Genomic DNA, 24,405 nt, shown 5'->3' with positions numbered 1-24,405 from the left:
CACACAGCCCATTAGCAGTGAAACAGGGAGTAAGCTTGCAGAGAGGGATTTTGTGGCTATTTCTTTTCCCGACAGTTGCAAGGGGGTAAAAAAACAAAAAGCCTGTAAACTGAGTCAGGGCCATAAACAGCATATTTTGAAGCTAATTTAAAATAGGAGGCTTCTTTCAAACTGTCACCTCTCTCTTTCTTTCTTACATAAACACAAACACGCACACATATGCTGATGATAGCGAGGGATTATTTACGGAGTTCTATCTCGGCTGAGCTTTTTGTGATGACTTTTATTAATTATTGAATCATTCGATAAATAATTCATGATTTTCCTGCTGGTGAAGGTATCATCAAAAACTCGTGAATACCCGTCAAGCCCACTCCTGGTCTTCCTGAAGCCGCAATAAACCCTGATTGTATTTCCATGAATATGTGAATGTGTGTGTGTTTGTGTGTGTGCCTGAGTGTGGGCCAATGAGTATGGAAGCCTGGTGAGGACAAGCGTGCGAGTGGTTATGTGTATGAGTGTATATCGAGCGTGTGGTGTGAGTATGCCCGTGGGGCGGGGCGTCTATAGCTGGGTGAGAATGAGTTGAAAAGGAATTTCTCTGTGACTCTATTCTGCACGTTGTTATAATTTCTTCGGCTTCTGGTGGTGGGAGCAATAGTTTTTTCCTTGTTATCTGTATAGATCGTTCCTTAATAAAAACAGATTTTGGATAGAGGAAATTGTAATAAAAAAATATGTGTGCCTTGGGGAGCAGTGAGGAGCTGGGAGGGCAGGGGAACGATGGGGAAAATAAGGAATGTCACTTCCACCAGGAAACTTTCCCTGATTCCCCAGGCTGGGCTTCTCAGTGCTTGGCACATAATAGTTTTGGACAAATCACTGAAGACTATAAAATATAAAGAAAAGGAGAAGCTCCTTTAAAAAGGAAGACAGACCAGGCCATCGATCTCATCAGTGGGGCTTCTAGTCTGACCCCTTTGGAGGAGGGGCCTGGGGCTCAGCCTGGAGACGGAAGGGAGATGGCTATGGTGGCCAATTTGAGTACCCTGTATACTGGGGTTGTTAGTTAACATGTCTGTGCTTCTGCCTATAAAATTACAACAAGAAATCCCTGCCCTGTGACCACTGGGGGCTATTGTTAGAGCCTTGAAGAGAAGCGAGTGCTTTGTGCCCAGGGTCCCCAGGGCTTCGTGGGAGCGGAAAGAACAGGAGACAGAGGACAGTTCTCAGTTCCTGCCTGGTCTCTCTACCACTAGCTGGCTGTGCAATGAGGGGCAGGTCATCTTGTTTCAATTAGACTCAGTTTCCTCAAGTGGAAAATGGGACACCATTAACTATGAGATGGGAGCAAATGAAATCAAGCAGGACCATGGTGAGAATTAAATGGCTAACCCTGGCACACAGGGTCTGCACACAGCTGGCTCGTGGTAGCAGTTTATTCATTCCCTTTTCATCCCCAGGGGGCAGCATCTGAGCCCACAGATTGCCGTCTAGTTGCAGTACCAGTTACTGAGAAATAAGCATTACCATAACCAACTCTGACTGTGGATGTGCCCACTTCATTATGTTCTGGCCAGTTTTGTTTTATGCATTTGGAAGCTATTATGTGCCACCACATTTAGGATTGTTACGTCTTTCTGTTGTATAGACCTCTTTATCATTATGAAATGTCCCTCTTTCTCCCTAATAATAGGCTTTGTTCTGAAGTCTACTGTGTCTAATATTAAGACAGTCACATATCAGCTTTTCTTTGGTTAGCATACACATGGTACATCTATTTCTGTCCTTTTAATTTAAACCTATGTCTTTATAGTTGAAGGACATCTTTTAAAGGCAGCATATAGTTGCTCTTTTATCCAGTCTGACAATCTCCGCTTTTTAATGGAAATTTCGATCCATTTACATCTAGTATAATTATTGCTGTGGTTGGGTCTATGCCTACAATCTTGCTTTCTTTTTTTTTTTTCTATTTGTCTCAGCTTTTTTGCTTTTCTATTTTTCCTGTACTTTTGCTTTTCTACTTCTCCTGTTCTTTTGTATTAACTGATTTTTTTTTTTGAGTTTTCCATTCTATATCCTCTATTGCATTTTTAGCTATACTTCTTTTCATTATCTCTACTGATTGTTCTGAGGATTCTAATATACATCCTTAACTTACCATGTCCCCTTAGAATCAATATTGTACCACTTCATATTTCACTCTTCACATTTCAAATTTAAGAACATTACAAGACTACAATTACATTTATCTTCTTATCCTTTGTGATATTATTGCCATATATTTTACTTCTACATAAGTGATAAACTTAACATTATAATGTTATCATTTTTACTTTAAGCTGTGATATTTTTTGTTAAAGAAATTAAGAGAAGAAAGTGAAAGCTAACGTGTTATATTTACCAACATCTCTATCATTCTGGTGCTCATCATTCCTACCTTCAGATCTGAATTTCCCTCTAGATTCATTTCCATCCAGCCAGAAAAACTCCCTTTAGTGTTTCTTGCGGCACAGGTCTGGTGGTGAGAAATTTTCTCAGCTTTTGTTTACCTGAAAATATCTTTATTTTCCCCTCATTTTTAAACAGCTTTATTGAGATGTAATTCACATCCCACATGATTCACATATTTAAAGTGTACAATTCAGTGGTTTTTGGTATATTACATTATTGATTTTTTTAAATTGTGGTAAAATATATATGACATAGAATTTGCCATGTTAACCATTTTTAGTGGCATTAATTACATTCACAATCTGCATGACTATCTCCACTATTTCCAAAACTTTTTCATCACCTCAAATGGAAACTGTACCTATCAAGCAATAACTCCCCATTCCCCACCCCAGCCCCTCTAATCTATTTTCCGTCTCTATGAATTTGCCTTTTTAGGTACCACATATAAGTGGAATCATACAGTATTTGGCCTTTTGTCTATGCCTTATTTCACTTAGCATATGTTTTTATAGTTCATCCATGTTGTCACATGTGTCAGTACTTTACTCCTTTTTAAGGCTGAATAATATTCCATTGTATGGATAGACCGCATTTTGTTTATCCACTCATTTGTTGGTAAATACTTCGGTTGCTTCCACCTTCTGACAATTGTGAACAATGCTGCTATGAACATTAACATACAAGTATGTGTTTGAGTCCCTGCTTTCAATTCCTTTGAGTTCGTTCTTCTTTCTTAAAGATATAGAACTCTATGTTGACAGTTTATTATTTTCTGTGCTTTTAAGACCTTATTCCATTTTCCTTTGGGTTTCCATTGTTTCTGATGAGAAGTCAGCCTTGATTTTTGTTGTCCTCCTGTATGTGATATGTCATTTTTGCCTGGCTGCTCTTAAGATTTTTGTTTGTACCTTTGGTTCTCAGGACTCTGACTATGATGATTCTAGGTTTGCTGAGCTTCTTGGACCATTGATTAGTGATTTTCATCAAATTTAGGAATTTTCAACCATTATTTCTTCAAATATTTTTCTACCCTATTTTCTCTCTCCATGTCTTCTGGGACTTTAAATACATGTGTGTTACACTGCTTGATATTGACTCCAAGGTCACTGGGGTACTCTTCATCAAAAAAAATTTTTTTCTCTCTGTTCTTTAAATAGGGTAATTTCTGTGAACTGTCTTCAAGTTCACAAACTCTCCAATCTGATGTTAAACCCATCCAGTGAGTGTTTCATTTCATTTCGTGTTGTATTTTTCTGTTCTAAAACATTCATATGGTTCTTTTGCTTCCATTCCTCTGCTGAGATTCCTCATCTGTTTACTCAATCAGACCATCTTTTCCTTTAAGTCCTTGAAAATATTTATAGTAGCTTCTTTAATGTTCTTGCCTGCTAATTCCAACATCAGGGTCATCTCTGGATCTGTTCCTACTCACTTCTTTTTTCTTTCTTTCTTTCTTTCTTTCTTTTTGGCTGCATTGGGTCTTCGTTGCTGCGTGAGGGCTTTCTCTAGTTGTGGTGAGCAGGAGCTACTCTTCACTTTGGTGCATGGGCTTCTCATTTTTGGTGGCTTCTCTTGTGGAGCACGGGCTCTAGATGCGTGGGCTTCAGTAGTTGTGGCTCGCGGGCTCTAGAGCGCAGACTCAGTAGTTGTGGTGCATGGGCTTTGTTGCTCTGCAGCATGTGGGATCATCCCGACCCAGGGTTCAAACCTGTGTCCCCTGCATTGGCAGGTGGATTCTCCACCACTGCGCCACCAGGGAAGCCCCCACTTCTTTTTTCTTAATTATTGGACACACAGGGTTTCAAATCCCATCTCCTCCACTTTTTACGTGTGTAACCTTGGGCAGATTAACATCTCTTAGAGTATTTCCCCTTCTATCTACTAGGAATAATAGCAGTTACTTTGCAGGATTGTCAAAGGATTGAATAAGATAATGTATGTGAAGAGCCTAGCACATAGTAAGCGTTTAATGCAAGGTGGCTATTATTGACCTTCAAGATTAGGCTCATGAGACATCTCTCCCACAAGAAACTCTTTCTGATAACTCCATCTGGAGTTGGTTGCCTCTTCTCTGTGCCCCTCAATACCTTGGGCTTACCGCTCAATGGCACATTATTGTACTATCTACTCACCCCTGTCTCTCCTGCTAGACTATGATTCTTCCAAAGTAGGAACAGGTTGTATTCAGCTCTGTGTCCCTGGCTCACAGTAGGCCCCAATGCACATTTGTTCCACCCAACCAAAGCAGCCCTTTTCTGAGAAGCCAGGAGCAGTTTCACAGGCAGCAAAATTTACTACAGTCTGTAACATGGTAGAGAGTTGCAGTAGTTCAGGAATTCCCCACGGGCCAGCAAACCTGGGGTCCCTTGTGCCTCCAGCCCTGTAAAACTATAATTGAAGCTCATGCTGCATTAAGCATTGCTTGTATTAGGCCTCGAGGCAGTGCAGTTGCTCCTTGCCTCTAATATGCTACTGACATTTCATTTTTGTAGCATCAGTGTCTCATTATTACTCACTGCTTCTGCCACGAGACCATAAATACCTGGTACATGCATCAGGCTTTTCTCGCCACGTGACACTCTCATATCTGAAATTGTTCCCAATCCTCCCCCTCCCCTGTAACTCAGATACCTGACGCCTGGTCCACTGTTCTTTCCAGTGAACTTGCGAGGCAGATATCAGTGATAGTGAGAATGATGATAAACGGGCTGATGAAGACTAAAGCTAATGAACTGAGGGATTACCGTGTCCCAGGCACTGTGCGTGTCATCCCACTTAATCCTTATCAACTCTGAGCGATGGGTGTCGTGATTCTCGTATAACAGAGGAGGACTCTGGAGGCAAAGGGAGATGATGACTTGCCCAAGGTCATGTACATGGTAAGAGAAAACCCAAACTTGCCGACTCTTTGTCCAGTGGTCTTTTCTGTTGACCGTTGATGGTGCTCAGCAACCCCTGACTCCGTGGACCGGTGCATGTGCCCAATCTTACCAGTCACATCAAGATGCTCATGGCTCTGAAAGCTCTGGGGAGTGATGTTTTTTTAAAAAGGGATGTGCTTATCTGTGATGAGTAAGGTAGATGGGGTGACCTGGGAGATCTGGAGAGGGTGAGGTCCACAACAATTGTAATGACAGACTTGTTGAGGACCCATTGGAACCAAAGCATACGCTGGGCAACTGATTTATATTATCTCAGTCCTCACGACAATCCCGCAAGGTAACTATTATTCCCATTTCACAGATGTGGAACTGAGGCCTGAAGAGAGTCAGTAACTTGCAGCTCCCCAGTGGGCCTGCTCTCCCCTATCCCCAGGCCTGTGTCCATCCTCTGCCTCTTTCCCTGCCTGGTTCGCTCCTGGTCACCATTTGGTTGAACTGAGAAGTCACCTTCCTGGCCTGTGGCTCCCCCAGGCTGGGTCTGGGCCCACCTGGCCCCATAGCAACCTTGCCCTTCACCTCATCATGTAGCTTCACATACTGCACTGTTCTTACCCATTTTCTACCCCGAAATCGAAACTGTGAGTATCTCACATCTTACTTGGCTCAGTATGTTTAAATGAACTAGTAAACGTAAAATGCCTGGCACTGTCTCTGGAGCATAGTTGGGGCTCAGTAAGTGCTGTTACTTTTTTTTTTTTTTTTTTTTGGCCATGCTGTGTGGCATGTGGGAGCTTAGTTCCCTGACCAGGGATCAAACCCACACCCCCTGCACTGGAAGGGTGGAGTCTTAACCACTGGACCACCAGGGAGGTCCCAATGCTGTTACTTTTATTGTCTCTGTTGCTTACCATAATGCCGGGCACACAGCAGGCCAAGAAACATCTGTTAAATTAAGGAATGAACTACTACCATACGGCTATGCGTTCACAGAGCCAGGGATATGATTCCTCTTATCCCCAAAACCCACACATGGCCTCTGTCACCCAGGCTGGATATGCAGGATGATCCCCATCTACCTGTTGCCGACGTGCCTTGACCTCCAGGCAGCGCCCCAACTCCTAACCCACCAGCAGAGGCAGGTGAACACATTGGGAGCAGAGCTCTCCGTGACAGAGCTCACAGAGGCCTCAGGTCATGCCTGAGACCACTGCCAAAAGCACCTCGGGAATGGAGGGCCCAAGCTCTGTCCTCTGCAGGGCTCGCGGAGGGAAGGGGACTCTCTGCAATTTTTCTTGGAATTCTCCAACATAAAACGCTGACCTTTCTCTTCTGAAAGAACAGGGTTTTAAGACTGGATTTGTTAACTGGCCTTCACTGGTCATCTAAGCAAGCTCCCTCCTCTCGCTGTCCTCCCCGAGCAAACCTTCACTGTGGTCCAGGCCCTACTCTCTGCCCATCCTCCATGCCCACGGCCTCTAGGGTCCTGAGGTAGCCCTTCTTCAGATGCAAATTCCAGGCTCCTTTGCTCCTTGTTCAATCTGCTCTAATGATGCATGCCCCACCTCCTGCAGTGAAGCCCAAGGGAATCCCAGCTCCTCCCACCCAAATACTCACTTTTTCATAAAAGGGGGCCACACCGCCAGATCCTTGGCCGGTCCCGACCAAAGCAGACCAACCAGCAGGAGGGGGCTATGACTGCATTTCTTGCCCAAGCTAGGAATCGTGTGCCCAGGCATACGCCCTGGCACCTGGGGGTCCAATGGACCTCCTCCCTCAACCCCACTTCGTTGGCCAGTTCTCCTCTTCCTCTTCCTCCTCCTCCTCATCACCACCACCATCATCATCATCATTATCATCACCATCACTGCTAACTCTTATTAAGGGCTTACACTGTGTCAGGCACTGTTTGGAACACATTACATAGGTAAACATCATTTCATGTAACTAGATCCCTACGCTACTTTGGACAACTAGGGCCTGATCCTAGAAAACAGGTCCACTTGGTGGAGGTCCTGAGACCTCCACTCAGGTAACTAGACACTGTAACCATCATGGACAGAACACCTGGGACTTCATCCAAACTACCCTTCTAGAACCGAGGGTGTTGATTTGCCAGGTTCACCCACGAAACTGAATTCTCTTGAGCATTGGCACTAGACCAGATCGGGTCCAGGTGTGTTCTAATACCTGGATCCTGGATGTGGGTTGTGGGATCTGCCATTAGGGCCAGTCCAGCAGGCCAGGGCAGCTTTGGCTTCCTCCACTTACCCAAGTCATGCCTGAGTTCCCAGTCTGCATCATGGCCAAGCCCACCTGGGTTAGGACATGAATTCTCCATTTGACCATCCACAGTGATCAAGTGCCCCCAGTAACTGATGAACTACCTACTTGAATTGTCTTGGTGGTGACTGCCATCTTGAGCTGCCTCCCCAATTCTTTTCCTCCCTCTACCCTCTCAGCTTTTATAAAAGGCAGGATGGAAACATCATGGGTGTGACTCTTGTTAAAGCTGAAAAAGTCCATGTAGAGACATGGTTATCTTGTTAAACCTATTCCATTTTAGACCGAAGTTGAGGGTCCCCCATGGAGAGGATGGTATTCCAGTTCCTATAGCTGCAAATCGAAGTATTGCAGTGTCAAACAGACCTTCGTTATGCTCATGGAGTCTGTGGCTTGGGAATTTGGGAAGGGCTCAGTTGGGCAGTTCTTCCTTGGGGTCTCTAATGAAGGTGCAGTTAGTTGTTGATTGGAGCTGCAGTCATCTGAGGGCTTGACAGGGCTGGAGGATCCACTTCTAAGGAGGGTCATCACATGGCTGGCAAGTTGGCACCAGCTGTTGGCTGGGAGCCTTGGTTTCTCTCCACAATGGCCTCTCCATGAAGCTGCTTGAGGGCTCTCATAGCCCTCATGGCAGCCAGCTTCCTCCAGAGTAAGATATCCAAGAGGCCAAGATGGAAGCTGCAACACCTTTTATCACCCGGTATTAGAAGTCACACACTGCCACTTTCACCATATTCTATAGGTGACACAGGCCAGCCATGATTCAGTGGAGGACGTGTCTACACAGGCACAAATACCAGGAGGCAATGATCATTGGGACCATCTTGGAGGCTGGCTGCCATATACATCATTCCCAAGGAGGAAGCAGGTCCCCCAGGTGGGAATGGAATTGGGGGCCAAGAGAAGATGCCACATCCCTCCCTGGGTTCTGGATTTGAAGGTGTCAAGATGTCCAGCCATGATCTCCTCAACTGTGGGTGCCACAATCCTGTCCACCATGTGAAATAAGACTGAGGAGGAGATAAAAGGACCCTGGAATGGAACCTTAACTGGAAATGGGTAAATGTCACTGACATTTTTGGCACCTGCCCTACCCCCCCTCACTCACCTCTGATGCCAGCTGTAGCTGTGGTGGACAGTTCTGGGCACGCTGCAGAGTGTCAGCTACAGCTCCAGACACATGTTGCTTCCCTGCCTGGTGCTCACTTGGTCCCCACACAGGGCAACCCAGAAATGCAGAGGGGTTAACAACTCCTACCAACAGGGGTGGCAGTCAGTGGGTACAAGCCCCTACCTCCTTTCCCTTCTGGGAACAATGCTGAGCTCCTTAGAGGTCCTCAGTGAAGCTGAGCCCCAGTGGCTCACAGCAATGTGATAAAGCACTTATTATTGCCTGTTTCTCCTTCCCTGTTCTCTCCCCTTCGGAATAAACACCTTTCACCCAACTCCTTGACTCAGACTCTACTTTGAGGGGAACTCAAACTAAGCTTCACCTCACATTCTTTGTGGGCCCCATTTCCTCAACTCATAATATCCTCTGCTGGTTCTTTTATTCAGCAGACGCTTTTTGAGCACTTGATCTGCACCAGACACTGGGACGCAAAGGTAATGATCTCAGTCCTTGAAGAACTCAGCCTTGCCCACGGCAGCCCTAGACAAAGGCACCGACTATTAGAGCACGTTGATGAAGTCAAGGACCCGTGTGTGAAAGGAGCCCAGAAGAGGGGTCTCTAAATCACACAGGGGTCTGGAAGTCTTCTCAAGACAAATGATGCTTGAGCCAAGAGGTTCAAAGGATGAAAAGTTGTTAATGAGGCAAAGCATGGGGTGAGGTTGGTTTGAGCCAAGAGAATTAAAAGGGCATTGCCAAGGAACTACTGCTAAGGCTCTTTGTTGTTTTTTTGAACACTTCTGGAGAGCTTTTCCAAGTGCCCAGCCCTCATATGGATTATTTCACGGAATCCTCATGACACTTTATGCGCTAGGCATAATTGTCGCCATTTTACAGGTGAGAAAACAGAGGTAAGAGTTAAGTAATTTGTCCATGGTTGCCCACCCAATAAGTGGCGGAACCATAATTCAAACATAGGTCAACCTGATTCCAGATCCCAAAGTCTCAGCCCTACAAATGCACTTGCTTGCGCGGTCAGTGGTACATGTGGAGAGTGGTGGGGACAGAGCTGGGACAGGAGGCAGGTGCTAGATCACAGAGAGCAACAAACTCAGAGAGCTTAAACGAGGGAGTGACAAGCTCATGTTTGGTATTTTCCAAAGATAATTCTAGGCATTGTTAGAACATTCTCTTTCATGTTCCAGAGGATGAAAGAAAGGTTTTTGTCCATATTGGGCCCAGAGGGGTAAAGGGCAAGCAGCGCCCCTATGAGGCTGGAGTGGGATGGCAGCAGGTGGGTAGCACCATCCCCCTCCCAAGCACAGGTGACTTCTTCCCAGCAAAGCTCAGCAGTATCCCCCCACCTCACCCCACCCCCGACCTTAAGAAAGTGCCCTCCAATGCGAACCTTCCAGGGCCCGGGATTTTATTAAGGAAAGTGGCATTTTCTTTCAGGTTTATCCCTCTTGGAAAGCCTAATAAGCATCACCTAATGAGCGTCAAGGGCCTCCAGGGTGCAATGCTATACACGATGACTATTTTTGACTCACCCTGTTTTTTTCCAGGACAATCTTAATTAAGTGGAAGGTGCCAGTAGCTCTAAAAGTATTTATCAACTGCCTCTCAAAGTGACTCTGATTAATAGCAGAGGCACAAATGTGTCGCCACAACCAGGTCACATGACATAATACAAATGACTGTCTGTTGCTATTTTTAAATAATGTTTATTAGAATCCCTTGGTGCGTAATAAATTTAATTTACAGCAGCTTGCAGCCCAGCTTACACATGACCTCCTGTGGCTTAGCTCATTAACACACTCAGGGAAGAAATGAGTTTTCTCCTTAATTCTCCCATTCCATTTCTCCTTTCTAATGAGGCCAGATTGTGAAACTCTTCAGGAGAGAATTTCTCCACTGTCTGCAGTAAAAATCATTCCTAAATGTTCAAATTTTTTAATTATCACAGAGGCACACAGCACAAATTCATGTTAGACGGCTCGGGGCAGAGCTGGAGAAATAAACAATGAATCATCCATTCTCATGTGAGTGGGCACGGGCCCTCAGAAGGGAGGATAAAAAGAGGAGGCCTGTGGGTACCAAGAACATTCCAGTTGGAGATTTGGAGGCTTTTAAACAAATCCAACTAGAAAGTCCCTCTAGAAAGCAGTAGAAGAGCTCTGGGCTAGGAGACCAGAGACCTTGAGTCTAATTCTGCCTCTGAGTTTTGATTAGAAGACCTCTGAGGGCCTATCAAGCTCTTAACTGTCTGATTCTTTCCATTTCTGGGCCTGAGGACCAAATTCAAAGACCAAACATCTCAGTCAAACTATCATATAGAACACGAGTGTATAAACTTGTTCTGTAAAGAGCCAGAGAGTAAATATTTTAGGCTTTGCAAGCTAAGAGGCAAAATCAAGGATATTGTATAGATACCTACATAATAAAAACAAATTTCCACAAGTAATTATTGATGAAATTAGAAATAGAATAATTAAGTATACATTTTGAATAATAAGTCTACCAATGAGAAGAATGGAATTCCTTTTTGTGGGGTAGCATTTGTTTAATTGAGGTTCAAAGTAACTGTTCCCTATCATCAAACCGATTGAAAATGTTCATCTATAATAACCATTCTTAGCTCATAGGCTGTACAAAAACAGGGGGTGGACTGGATTTGGCTTGCAGGCCATGGTTTGCCAACAGCCAGAATAGAAGAGCATCTAAGAGTGTGGGCTCTGCAGGCAAACCACCTGGGTTCAACTCCTGGCTGTACCAATGACTGGCTGGGAATTTACGTAATCTCCTGTACAAGCTATCCAGTGTCATGATAATGCTGTTAACCTCGGTGGTGTACACTGAGAAATATCTACCTAGCTCCCAGATCTGTGGAGGCCCCTCGATCTGGGTGGGCTCTGCTGATCTGGGTGGGCTCTGCTGATCTGGGTGGGTTTACTCATGCACCAGGAGTCAGTTGCAGATTGGCTAAGTAGCTTTGCTGATCTTGGCTGGGCTCACCCACAGGTCTGAGGTTCATTTGGCTGTTGGCTGATCTGGCCTCAGCTGGGAGCAACTCAACTCTGTTCCATGTGTCTTTCACCTCTGGCAAGCTAGCCAGGGCACCATGTGACCATGGGAAGAGAAGCAAAAGTAAGAAAACCCAGTTACACAGCACCCTCCAAGCTCTGCTTACACTACACTTTCCCATGGGTCCAAAGTAGGTCACAGAGGCCCAGAGTCAGTGGGAGGGCAATACCAAGTCACATGGCATAGAAGGTGGATGCCGCAAGGGGCACACTCTGGAACCACTGTTGCAGACTCATCATTCTTTCCCAGTTTCCTTATCTATAAAATGGTGACAAGAACAGTAACTACCTTGTAAGTTTGCCATGAAGATATAAGGAGTTAACACTGTAATATCTTTGAAACAGACCCTGGTGCTTAGTAAACAGCCAAGAAATGGTAGTCATTCTTATTGCCTGCTTTACCTAACTCTGGGTACCAGCATCTTAATTCTATGCATGCTAAGGATCTAAAGATAAAAGTACCTGGAAAGAATGATTTACTCTGGGGCTCTTTTAAAGCTTTCTCTATGCTCAGTTAGGTATAGACCATGGATGCCAGAAGAAGTCTGGCAGTGTCTGGTCTCAGCCTGCCACTCCACCCATTAAGGAAGTGCAGAGAGGCTGGGAGAGAGGAGCTGGGCTTTCAGGGAGACATCCCCGTGTGTTCCAGGTTGTGTGGCCCCATGCTGTCTACATGGGCTGGCTGCCTCTGGTTTAGAGCCTCTTTCACACTCTTGCAAAACTCAAAGGTTTGCCTCCCTCCTGACAGTCCACCTGGCCTGCTGCTGCCATGGGGCCCTCAGCCCCCTGCCTCTCTGACCTGAGCTCCATGAGGCTGCCCTCTGTCTTGCTCATCATGGTTGCATCAACACGAGGGGCTGCTCAAGCCTCCCCCAAGCAGGTAGGTGTCACTGTCTCCTTGGAATACGATCCAAAAGAGGGCCCCCATTACTGGGGAAAAAGGGATATCCCTGAACCTCTTATATAACATAATTAAGCACCCTTCCTGCAACACTGCCTCTGGGGTTGCTCTTTCTTGTCTAATGTCCTATGGGTGACATACATTTCACTTTTAAGAAATCTAACATATGAACTCCACAGTGCAAATCAAGAAATTGCTAGTTGTCTGGTTGTCCCCCAATATCAGTATCTCTCTTATTCATCGGTAATGGCATCTCTGATTTTAAGCTGGGCACATAGCTGCTCTGAAATGTTTTTCCCAGCTTCCCTCGCAGCTAGGTGTTGTCATGTGATTATGCTCAGGTCCATAGGATGTAAGCAGAAATGTCATTTGATACTTCCAGAAAGTGTTCTTAAAGGGAGGAACCTACCCTTCTTTTTCTCTTCCTTTTCCCTGCTAGTTGGAATGTGGATCTGATGGCTGGAGTTCAAGCAGCTATATTGGACCATGAAGTAAAAAGAAACCTACATGCTGAGAATTGCAGATCAACAAGCTAGAAAAAACCTGGACCCTACTCTGTGGAGCACCATACTAGCCCCAGGCTTCCTTTTACCAGAAATAAACTAACATGTTTAAAGCCCCCACTGATTACTGATCATGTCTAGTACTTGCATGGTATTTTAGAGTTGACCAAACCCATTCCCATTTATGTTCTCTTGTGATCTTCCCAGGAAAAGAAAGTAATTTCATTGTTCCCATTTTACAGATGAGGAAACTGAGGCTCAGAGAGTGTAAATGATTGCCCAAGATCACACAGCTAGGTAAAAGCTGCTATTCAAACCTAAACCGTGTGACTCTAAGTCCAGGCTCTCAGCCAGCCCTCGGCTTGCCCACCTTCCATCTGAGCACCTCTTCACTCATATCCCTCTTCCCCGTGATGCCAGCATGGTCTTTATAAGTCACAACTGTACGATGCCATTTTCTTGCTTAAAACTGTTAAATGCTTCCCTACTGCCCCCCAAATGAATTCCAGATATGTTAGCATGGCTCACGAGGCCCACCGCGGTTGAGTCTTTCCTTCCCGCAGCCTCTTTCCTTGTACTTTCCCACCCTCTTCTCCAGCCATGCCCAGGAACACATAGCCAGGAAATAGCAGTACTGAGATCTAAACCCAGCTCTGTTTGATATCAGAGTCAATATGTTTTTCTCCCAAATCGTGCGCCCCACCCCTACGCCATCAATTACTCATTGCTCACACAAGAGGCTAAAAAGGGCAGCTCCTAAGAGGCAGGCTACAGACAGCACAGGACAGGATGAGGTTAGTGGGGTGTTGGGATAGGGGAGGGACTCTTTCCTGGGCAAAGCGATGTAAGCCAGGATTTGAAGGATGACTAGGACTTTGCCAGGAAGATGGAGGGAAAGCATTCCAGGTAGAGGAAACAGTACATGCAAAGGCAGGGAGTTGTAAAGAGCAAACGTGTGCAGAAAATCACAGTTTGGTTAATCTAAAGCAGAAAGTACAATTATGCCGAGATGCTGAAAGCACTAGGTTCTTCCTGAAAGTTTGCAGCCTGTGCTCACCACTATCACAGCCCTTCTCACACCATGTTTATAATCATCTCTTCCCTTCTCTGTCCCCCCCCCACTAGCCAGGAGCTCCCAGAGGGAGGGCAGGGACCCTCTCTCAGGCAATTCTGATCTCCAGTGCTCAAGTCTGGCACATAATCTGTATTCTATACATGTTCGTTAAGTGCCTAAATGAGCACAGATTATCTCAATTATTTCAGGGACAAACACACCAAGGTAATCCTTCTCATCAAACTCTGAGGTAGGCATGCTCTTTGAAAATTTATAACAAATAGCTGAGTGATGAGCCAGTCAACGCGGGTGTTAGCAGATCTTCAAGCTCCTGGATGCTTCTGACATTTCTGACTAAAGTAAATGGCAAAAATCCTCATTCCCTGAAAAATCTACAAAGCTCAAAGACAGGTTCCCAGGCAGAAGTCATTCTGTGAAAATCCTAGTGTAAACAAGAAGAAACAGGATTCAGCAAGTTCACCTTATGATAAAAAAAAGTCACCCAAACATTTCATCAGAAAGCAAGATGCAAAATGTAAAATTCTGTTAAGTTGTCTCTCTTTCCATTCACTCCTTCAACAAATATGTACCAGGCGGTCGTAGGTCAAGCATGCTCTAGGCTTGGAGTGTGGTGGCCTCTTGGTTTGCGTTCTTCCAAAAGCAGAGCGTGAGACCAGGACTCATGTGGGTGATCTGTTTGGAAGGTGAGCCCAGAAGGAGGAAGGAGGAGCCACTTAAGGCTGTGTTAATGGAGACAGTGACCCGGCCCCCTCCCCGCAGTCAAAAGGGCCTCAGTCCACTAAGGGGGGGGACCCCCAAGGAACTGTAAGAATGAGCTTCAGAATAGTCTTCAAAGAAAGGCAGGCCAGGGTATGTGTCCACAATCCTACTCCATTGTTCAGGTCCTTCTAGAGGCCTCGCCCCCTGCACTTCTGGTTTTTGCCTGCTTTCCTTGGCTCTCAGGCAGAAAAGTAAAGATAAGCAGCTTACTGGGGGAGGTGGGGGGCGGGGGGGGGGAGGCAGAGGACCCCAGTGTGCAGAGGAGCTGCCATCATGGCTGTGCTGAAACCAGCGGTGTGTTGAGCGGATATGGTGCAGAATGCAGGAAGTATCTGCTCCAGGCTACGAACAGAGGAGTCCAAACCCCCTGCCCTCAAGAAGCTTACATTTTAATAGGAGAGGAGACACATACTAATCACAGGAAACAAGTTTTAAAAGTGTGTATTAGGAAGCAATATATACTAGCGAGAAAAATAAAACAACATGGGAGAATGGGGAAAGCCAGCAGGCACGGGCTATCAATTTAAATAGGGTGGTCAGCCTGGGTCTGGGTAGAAGAGTGATAGGCAAGCAAAGACTTGAAAGGCGTGAGGGAGTGTGCCCTGCTGAGACGGGGGAACGGTGTCAGGCGGAGGGAACAACCAGGCCCAGGCCCTGGCCCTGAGGCACGCTTGGGTCTGAGTGTTTAAATAACAAGGAGGCTGGAGGCGGGGTAACAGGAGACAGTGAGAAGGGAGGTTGGAGAGTGAAGGAGACCCTTGCACAGAGGTCCAGTGGCACTGGGTTCTACAGTCACTCTCAAATATTTACAGAGCTCCTATTAGACGTGGGGTGCTGCCGGGTGTCTGAACTCAAAGATGAATAAAACAGAGCCCCTTCCCCCAAGGCCCGCACAATTAGGAGAGGAGACAAACTTGCACCTAGATGAGACGGACAGGATTTCTTGAGGGTCTGCTCTGTGAAGGCACTGGGCTCAACGCTTTACGTGCGTTATTTCTAGTATTTCCCACTGTAGCCCAGCAAAGTGAATGTCAGCATCCTTGTTTTGCAGACAGGAAAAGTGAGGCTTTTCCTTAGAGAACTGAAGGGAACTTTCCAGATTCCTCCCATGGTCAAGCAACACCAGTACCAGAGTTCTTTCCATTAAGTCCACGCCCTGCTGCATCCCTGACTGCCCACGTCCTAATAATTCGAGTGCCATGATGGAGAGGTGTGTAAGATCGGGAGAAGGGAGACAGGGATGACTGTATAGGAATTAGCCAAGTTGGCAAGAGGAGAAGGGATTCTCAGCACAGGAAACAGCGTGAGCAGAGCCGGGAGATGTGAAACAGCAGGAAGTGCTGGAGCACCAAGGACAAAGGGGGGGAGTGAGTGCGGAGTGGCAGGGGCTGAGGTTGCTTGGGTGCTGTGTGAGGGTCTTCTGGGACTTGAAAGCAGAGAAGAGAAACGGTCCTATTTGCAGCTTAGGGATCATGTATGCTTCTCCTCTCTCTACTAGAATGTGAGACCTTGGGGAGGAGGATCTATCTCCTTCATCCTGATGGCTCCTGCTTGGCCCAGCACACAGAAGAGAAGAGATGAAGCCAGCTCTTCCAGCTGGGCTGGCATTTGGACTTGACCCACTGGGCCAGAGCGGTGGCCCACCAAGCAGTTCCAATCAAATGTTCTCTTGGATCATATCTGTTTGGACTCTCCTGTGACATTGGAAAATGGCACTGGACCAGGCTGTGCCACCAAGCATGCCCAGTCCTGACAAATTTTCCCAAAGTTTTGGTCCTTTCTTAGGATTTAAGAAAGGACAACAAATTTGGGAAGATACAAGTGGTTTTAAACAAAAGTTTAAAATCTGGGCTTCTTCCTGACTCTCTTCCATGTCTCCTCCATGTGTGTTCTTGCTGTTGGAGACACATCTATCAACTCACACTGCAACCAGGAGAACAATGGCCCAACCCCACAGGTTGTTGTCTCCAAGCTGATGCCACAGCTCAGCCTTCAGCAGACCAAGCCATCGTTCAGGGAAGCGCTAAGATGGCCAGAGGGAGAGGATGGCTGACTTCCGCAGGCTGGGCCATCCTGTCCAACTGATTGCTGAGAGCCCCCCTGGCAATGGGTGCTCCCTAGTGAGTATGAATATGAGGCAGGAACATCCGTACTTTTGTGTCCACTCCTATGAGTTCATCCATTGACTATTTACCTGACCTCCATGCCCCTGAGCTTTCAGTATTGTTATTTCCATAAACAATTAGCTGAGCCACTTCCCCCTGCAGACCCAAGATTTTCAGGCTTGTTTGCCCAAATATTCCTATTCTAGATCACAAGGTCCAACTCTTTCCCTATCAGAGCGTGAATAACTGTGTGGCTGCACGTGTCGTGTTCTTTCCAGTTCTGCCAGCCTTGCAATCAGATCCTGAGCCTATTTTTCAGCATAGTCTGCCTTGTGGATGTCAAGAGATGAGAGTGCCCTTAAAGCCTTCACAAAGTATGCCTCAAGTTGGCAAACAGCTTCCCTATCACTTTCTTTCTGCAGAATCTCCAGTGCTGTCAGAAGAAGCCATCTAACCTCACAATCCTTATGATTATCGTTGATCGAACACAGTGGCCACTTGACCTCCCATAGCCTTGCTTTTTACCCACATCTCATTTCACTTAGCCAGAGGTGAAGCTTTACAAATAGTAATGTCAAATATATGCGTGATTATGACCTGCTTCCCATCAGTAATGGGGCCCCTGTGGCTTCCAGATAGATGGGAAATCCAGCTCCAACATCTGATCCTGAAGACTTGCTGTCTGGACCACTTGTGGTACCCACTGTCCCTGGTTCCTTAGGAGACAAAGCATGAAGCAATGCTTGCTTGCTAACACTTTATTGAGGGCTACAATCCTAAGACAAGAAAAATAAAGGAAAAAGGAAGTGAAGGAAGGAAGGAGGACAGTAAATATAAGGCTGTGGGTTATCGAGGTGGCTGCATCTTTGGAAGAAAACATTGCCAGTTACTCAATCACACCTCCTGGACATCTTCTGACAGGCCAAATGGAACTACTACCATCCATATGCTGGGTCCCTCCCATCTCTTGTCTTTTGTTCATCAAAATTTGCTGCAAGGTTTAATGCCCCTGCATTTCTTGAGGAGAGTTACCTGGCCCGAGTAGGCAGATCCCAGGTACCATGGGTTGCTTGGTCTTCACCCTAAGACAGATGTGATATTCCATGGTGTTATGAGGGCTGGGAGGATGTGGAGCCAGCTGACACTCAAGAGGTGCATAGACTGGGTCCAGTACAGGAATACCGAAGATCAGAATGGATAATGCAGGCTTTCCAACAGGCATAACCTGCCTAGGTTCTCCTGAAGTGTTGGACCTCTGGTTGGGGCCAGTACTTCTGAATCCCAGGTGAGCAGCTGTGTGATCCTGGGAAAGTCACATCTCTGAACTTGACAAATGGCGCAATTACATTTACCCCACAGAATTGTAAGAACTGAATTAGAATGTGATTTAAGAACATTTTTAAGTAGCAAAGTGCTCCATATAAACCTCAGGGGCCGCTGTCATATCTAAAGACTGAAGTCGTGGACTGAACAAAATACCCTGGCTGGCTTAAGTGGAAAGGCATTAAAATACCGTGTTATTTTGACCTCAGCTGACCAATAGGGCTCATTTTGTGCCTCATTCTCCTGCTTCAAACCACTGGTGAAAGCAAGTCATCCAGGAAGCCCCTCCTGCCCCGACACCAATATTTTCTTCCCGTCCCTCCTCCCACTATGGTGGGCCCCTTAAAGGCAACAAGAAGATCTGATTTGTCCACTGTTGTATACCCAGCATCCAATGCTCTGTCTGGCCCTTAGTAGGTGTTCCGGACACTATGTATGGAATGAATGAACAGATGAACAAGCATCTCCACATCTTTGCCCAGGGGGTTCCCAATGCCTGAAATACTCCCCCACTCCCAGCCAGTCACCCAACCTTGGAAGCCTTTCCTGACCCTCCCTCCAGTTTTCACTGCTCTCTCCTGCCCTTATAGTGCTTTTGTCACACACAGCTGACAGCAGAATGCCAGTGGACAGTGGAATGGCTGGTTTTGTTATCTGTCCCCCAGATCAGACCTCAAGCTCTTGGAGGGAAGGGACAGGGCCTCATTCACGATTGCGTCCGAACATCTTGCTGGTTCAGATGTGGCTCTACGGAGTTTGTATGGAGAAGAGCCTCGGGTGAGCACTCAGCATGAAAGAGGTCGCTAGGAAATTGATCTGAAAGCCGGTTTGCAGAGCAGTTTATAGAGTGTGTGTTTACAGGGGGTGACTTAAGGGTGCCCAGAGAGGTTGGGGAAAGGAACTAAGTAAATGTTCCTTCGATGAATGAGCTATGGTGTCTGACTCTCCGCTCTCTGGTCCTGACCCCCTGGTTCCTTCACCCAACCTAAAAATAAGATTGTCCATGCCTTGGGGGCGGGGGCGCTCTGGAGAGCCCCTCTATCAATCAAAGCGCTCGCCAGGTGCTCCCACCCGATCGGCCGATCGGCGAGGCCGTGCATACCTGTGGTGCGGCCTGGCGGGGCCCGGGGCAGCTTGTTTGAAAGAAACGTAACGCGCTACTTCGCCACCGACTTGTTGATAATCTCGCCTCAAACAGGAGTTTGAGATGGCTGACGAAAAGCAGTGGTGGAGAGGTCCTCCCCGGGGCCGTCGGCAACTCCTTCCAAGGTGCAGTCGTGTGGCTGGAACGGTCCCCCCGCCCGGGACTACAGAAGGGAGAACACAGCATTTGGCCCCGAGAGTGGCGGCCTGCACCTCGAGCCCGGGCAACCGGGGCGCCTTCGGCCCCGTCCGAATGGGGTGGAGGAGGGGAGGGATTCCGCAGGGATCGAGCGCAAAAAGGGGTCTCCACGAGTCAGTCCTTACCCCCTTCCCGCCCCCTCGGAGAAACTTGGCGGGGGGGACGGCAGGCAAGGAGCAAGACCCTCGGGAGCTGGAGTCCTCTGCCTCGCGGGTGGATAAATAAATTATTAAGCGCCCAATACACAATAGCCTCACTAGATGGAGACGAGGAATCACTGCAGCGGCGCTGGCGGCAGCTGCGGCGGCGGGGAGCGCGGGCGGGAGCGCAGCCCCGGGCGGGAGGCGGGCGAGCTCTGGCTCGGCTCACGTCTGTTTTCCTTTTTCGTGCATTATTTATTTCGCCTCCGCCCGCGGCCCTGCGGCCAGAACAGGCGCTCGCGGCCAGCGCCTCTAGCCGCCGCTTCTCGCGAGCCGGCGTGACGGGCGGCCCGAGCTCGGGCACCCCAGCGCCCCGGGCAGCCGCGCGGCGCCACCGGGGAGGAAGGGGACCCGGGGAGGGCACGCACCGCCCGCTCCAGGCGGCTAGGAGGAGACTTTCCCCGCCCTCCGCCTCCGCCTCGGCAGCCCGCCCCGGCCCTGGGCGCGGGGTGCCGCCCCTCCCGCCCCGTGCGCGGCCAGGCGCAGCCCGGAGCCACCGCGCCCTGCGCCCCGTGCGAGCGCGCCCTGCCGGGGCCCCCGGCTCAGCCGCCCCGAGGCCCAAGCCGCGCGCAAACTTTTGCTCCTGTGCCCGGCGCTCCTCCCAGGCATGTGAAGCCCCCAGGCACCCGCGCAGTCGCCAGGGTGAGGACCGAGGCCCCGCCTAGAGGGCGGGGGACTGGGGAGGCGGCTGGCTTTAAATGGGGGCCGTCCGGCCGCTCGGGAACAGATTCTGCCGCGGGGGGAGCGAGCGCCTCCCTTCCTCGCGCCGAGGATCGGCTGGGGCCGCCGCCAGGCAAGGTGGCGTAAGGCCCCGGAGGGGTGCGGGCGGAGAAGGAGACGTGGGGGAAGCTCGTGCCCTGAGGCCGGAGGCCGGGGCTCGGCAGAGCGCGAGGGCAAACGGGGCGCGCCCTGAAGTGCATGTGTTGCGGTGTGCGCAGTGAGGGCCGGCGGGGCAGAGAGGGTGCACGCAGCGTGTACATGCGGGGTCAGCGAGCGTGCGGGCAGGAGTCGCTGGGTGTGCACGGCTGTTTCTGTGGGTGTGCACGCAGGGTGAATGGTGCCCGCCGGGTTTGAAGTGTGCTCACAGTGGGAGAGAGTTGTGCATGGCTGTTTCCGGGGAGGTGCACGGGGCTCGGTAAGCGTGCTTGGCTGTTTCTGGAGGTGTGCATGGGGCCAGGGTTTGCGCGCAGGATTCCGGGGCGTGCACCACGACGGACTGTAAGTTCTTGGATGCCGGCCCCCGTGAGTGTGCATGAAGGGTCAGCGAGGATGCAAGCTGGAATGAAAGGCCAGGCTTGTTTGACGAGGGTGCGCCAGGGTGCGGGGCGGGGCGGGGCGGGGCGGGCCCGCCCAACCTGGACTGCTACGTGTGTGTGCGGGTGCGCAACCACGATGGTGCCAGCGGCGCCCGCCTGACCCGAGCTTTGCTCCCCTGACAGTTCGCCCCGGGAGCGGGTGCCGCGGGCCGAGATGCTCCTCCGGGACCTGGTGCTGCGCCGTGGCTACTGCTGGCCCTCACTGCTGCTGCACTGCGCGCTCCACCCGCTCTGGGGCTTCGTGCAGGTGAGCGGTGGCGCGGGCTGCGCGCGCCCGAGGACCTCCTGGTCAGGACCGGGTAGGGGGTGGTTGTCACTTCACTCCCACGACCCTGGCTTCCAGCAGTCGCCCCTCTGATTGGTCCTGGGAAGAGCTGAGGAAAAGAAAGGATGCATACTCTCGCCCTGAAAAGATAAGAAACTCCGGAAGGAGGCTTCGGTCCTGGCCTGCTGAGGCCTGCAGGACAGCGCCTTGGAACTGAAAGGGCTGAGGGAATGCCTTCTTGATGATAATATTCTATTGCAAAAATGCAGACAACAAAACCTTAGAGCTTTTACAAACCTAAAAAGAAAAATGATACCAAGAATATACCTTCTTTATTTCCCATCAGAGCCACTAGTAAACTTCATATTAGCCTTCTTAAACTGGACTTCAACACAGAAGGGGTTGTTTCTTGTAGGTGGTAGAGTTGAGGATGTGGACAGATTTTGCGAGGGGGCCACTGGTGGGGGAATGTAAGAAGGAGCTGTCCATCTATAAGGACTGCCTGCGGCTGGAGTCTTCACCCTGGGCCCCCCAGTCCCCAGGGCAGAGACCAGGTAGCCACCAACTCGAGGGACCTGTGTTAGGGTCAAAGAGATGGTAAGACGGGATGGTGCCTAGTCCCTCCCAGAATGCACACAGTCAGCAGTACAGTGGAATGGTGAAGAGGTGGACTTTGGTGTCAGCTCTGAATTTTGAGCCCCAGCTCTGCCCCTTACCGGCTGGGGGACTTCAGACAGTGCGCTTAACCTCTCTGGGCTCTGGTTTCTTCTTCCTCACTGTGCTATTATAAGTACTTGATAAGATAAAGATTACTTAGCGCAGCTCCTGAACCATAATAAACACTAAATAGTAGCTGTTGCTGCCATTATTGATGGTAGTAATAGTAACGTCACTCATCTATCTGGCTAGCCAGGTACTCTGTTGATTGCTACGTAGTCTGATCAACAATTTTGAATTGTTTTGATCGGCATTTTTACCATTTCAGTCATTGAAATACCCACTCTGGGGTATTTGCAGCTTCATGTCCCCCTGGTGGCATTTTGGGGCTTGGGGACTATTCAGATAGTTGCCCTGAGTAGGAGGTGACAGTCTAGAGAAGATGGGATTGAGCAACACAGCTTGCCAGGCTGCCAAGGTTCATGAGCTGTCCCAAGTGATGGGGCGTTGCTGGGAACCAGGGTGGTCAGTCCTGCTTGTATGATAGCGCTGGTGACCCCTGGAGAGAACCAGGGGCTCTAATGCTGGAACCAGCCAGCTGGGGGGAGAGCTCGAGTAGGGGAGGGGCATACCCCCCTCCTGCAGCGCCAGGCCCATCTTCTGCTCTCTTTCCTGGCTTGCCTCTGTGTCACTCACAATTGTTTTCCTTTCGGAATTGACAGCTTTGTTTAATGTGTGAAATGGCACTTATTAAACCCAGCTGGGCCTCCTCGGGATTCAGAATTTTGTCACTTCTAAACACTTAGAAGTGGTTAGGGTGGTTTGGGACCAGTTTCTCTTGTTCAACTTTTAGCTGAACCTCAGGTGTTAAGCTCACTTCCTTTTTGTATTCATTTGTTTACAATTTTCCCTCTTCTGGGAGACTTTTTCAGCTAGTACGGAGAGCAACATGATGATGTTGTTAATCTCCAAGAACTGGAATTTTCTGCAGGAACTAGCAGGATAGAAACAGCAGATCCACCACCAAAAGAAAGGATTTTGTAAAGTAGCTTCGTGTTTTAGCAGTGTTCTTGAGCCAGGCGGTACTCACACAAGCAAGTGTGTGTGTGAGTTTGTGTGTGTGTATTTCAGATGCCGTTACTCAATACAAATCAATTTTTGTGATAATCAATTAGAAAAGAAATCCTCCAGACAAGAAGAATGGGTAAAATCTTGGCTGGAGGAGCTGGAAAGATTAATCTACAAATGATAAGGACTGAGAAGTCAAGGGAAAAGGGGCTTTGGAAGGAATGGATTTGGTTTTTGAGCAAAAGAGCTGAAACCAGGAGAAGAGAGGGGAGAAGAGGAAAAATCAAAGTGCACAAAGCCATGTGTTTCCCTTTAAGTGGAGAGAGTATCATTTGTCACGTCATAGGAGTTTCTTGAATATAAAGAAATCTATCTGTGCTTTCATGAGCTTTTTGCCAGAAGAATCCCTCTAAGTCGTAAACATCTGGAAGGGTGAGACCAGCACAATAATTGGTGAAGCAAGAGGTCTGTGGTCCCTCAAAGCACCGGGTTCCAACCTTGAGATCAGCCCAGAGCCTCTGGCTGCTGCCTGGATAATAAGAAACTTAATCATTACAGTCAGATGACATTAAATAGCCACAAGGTTGGTGGGGGCGCTCTTTAGGCTCTTCCCTTTTTTCCTTCATGTGTCTGGAATTGAGATTTTGAGCTTTTGTGATTTAGGGTTCTTCTAAGTTCACTTCCAGATGAGTCCTTTTTTTTTTTTTTTTTTGCAAGTGAAGAGGATGACAGGCTGGCGAATTTATTAGGTGTGACAGGAGTGTGTCTCATCAAGTTACTGTGGTGCTGGCCTGTCTCGATAAAAGATACCAGAAGCCATCATCCTTGTGGGCGCCCCCCTAAAGCAATTGTCATGGAGACAGGCTCTGATCCGGGCCTGTGGGTCTCTGTGTGGCAATGAGGAGCCATCCCAGACCCAAGCGATGAAGCCATTACAGCTTCACTTATTTAGTCAGCTGCATTTATTGGGCACCTACTGTTTGCCAGGTCCCCCCGTGTTAAGTGCAAGGGATCTAAGGATCCCTGCCTTCATGGCATTGACAGTCTAGCACTGGAGAGATTGTTAGACAAGTCATAA

The 24,405-nt window shown here is 48.4% G+C and overlaps 1 protein-coding gene across 5 annotated transcripts in view; it reads left to right on the top strand.

Annotated features, from left to right (window-relative positions):
• Positions 1-20,515: 20,515 nt before the first annotated feature.
• PRIMA1 (proline rich membrane anchor 1) overlaps positions 20,516-24,405 on the top strand; it is a 62,312-nt gene continuing 58,422 nt past the window's right edge. For 4 of the 5 annotated variants that reach the window (XR_009500987.1, XM_059914878.1, XM_059914876.1 and 1 more), the window contains exons 1-2: positions 20,516-20,663; positions 21,461-21,584. Coding sequence is in view for 4 of the 5 variants with exons in the window: in XM_059914878.1 (XP_059770861.1) it covers positions 21,492-21,584 (93 nt within the window). In the remaining variant the exon portion in view is untranslated. Of the gene's footprint in view, positions 20,664-20,752; positions 20,820-21,460; positions 21,585-24,405 lie in introns of those variants that run through there. The other variant, XM_059914877.1, reaches the window with a different exon arrangement.

This window comes from Balaenoptera ricei, chromosome 2, assembly GCF_028023285.1.
Source record: "Balaenoptera ricei isolate mBalRic1 chromosome 2, mBalRic1.hap2, whole genome shotgun sequence".
NCBI classification, from domain to species: Eukaryota; Metazoa; Chordata; class Mammalia; order Artiodactyla; family Balaenopteridae; genus Balaenoptera; species Balaenoptera ricei.
This window is presented reverse-complemented; position numbering and strand designations above follow the sequence as displayed.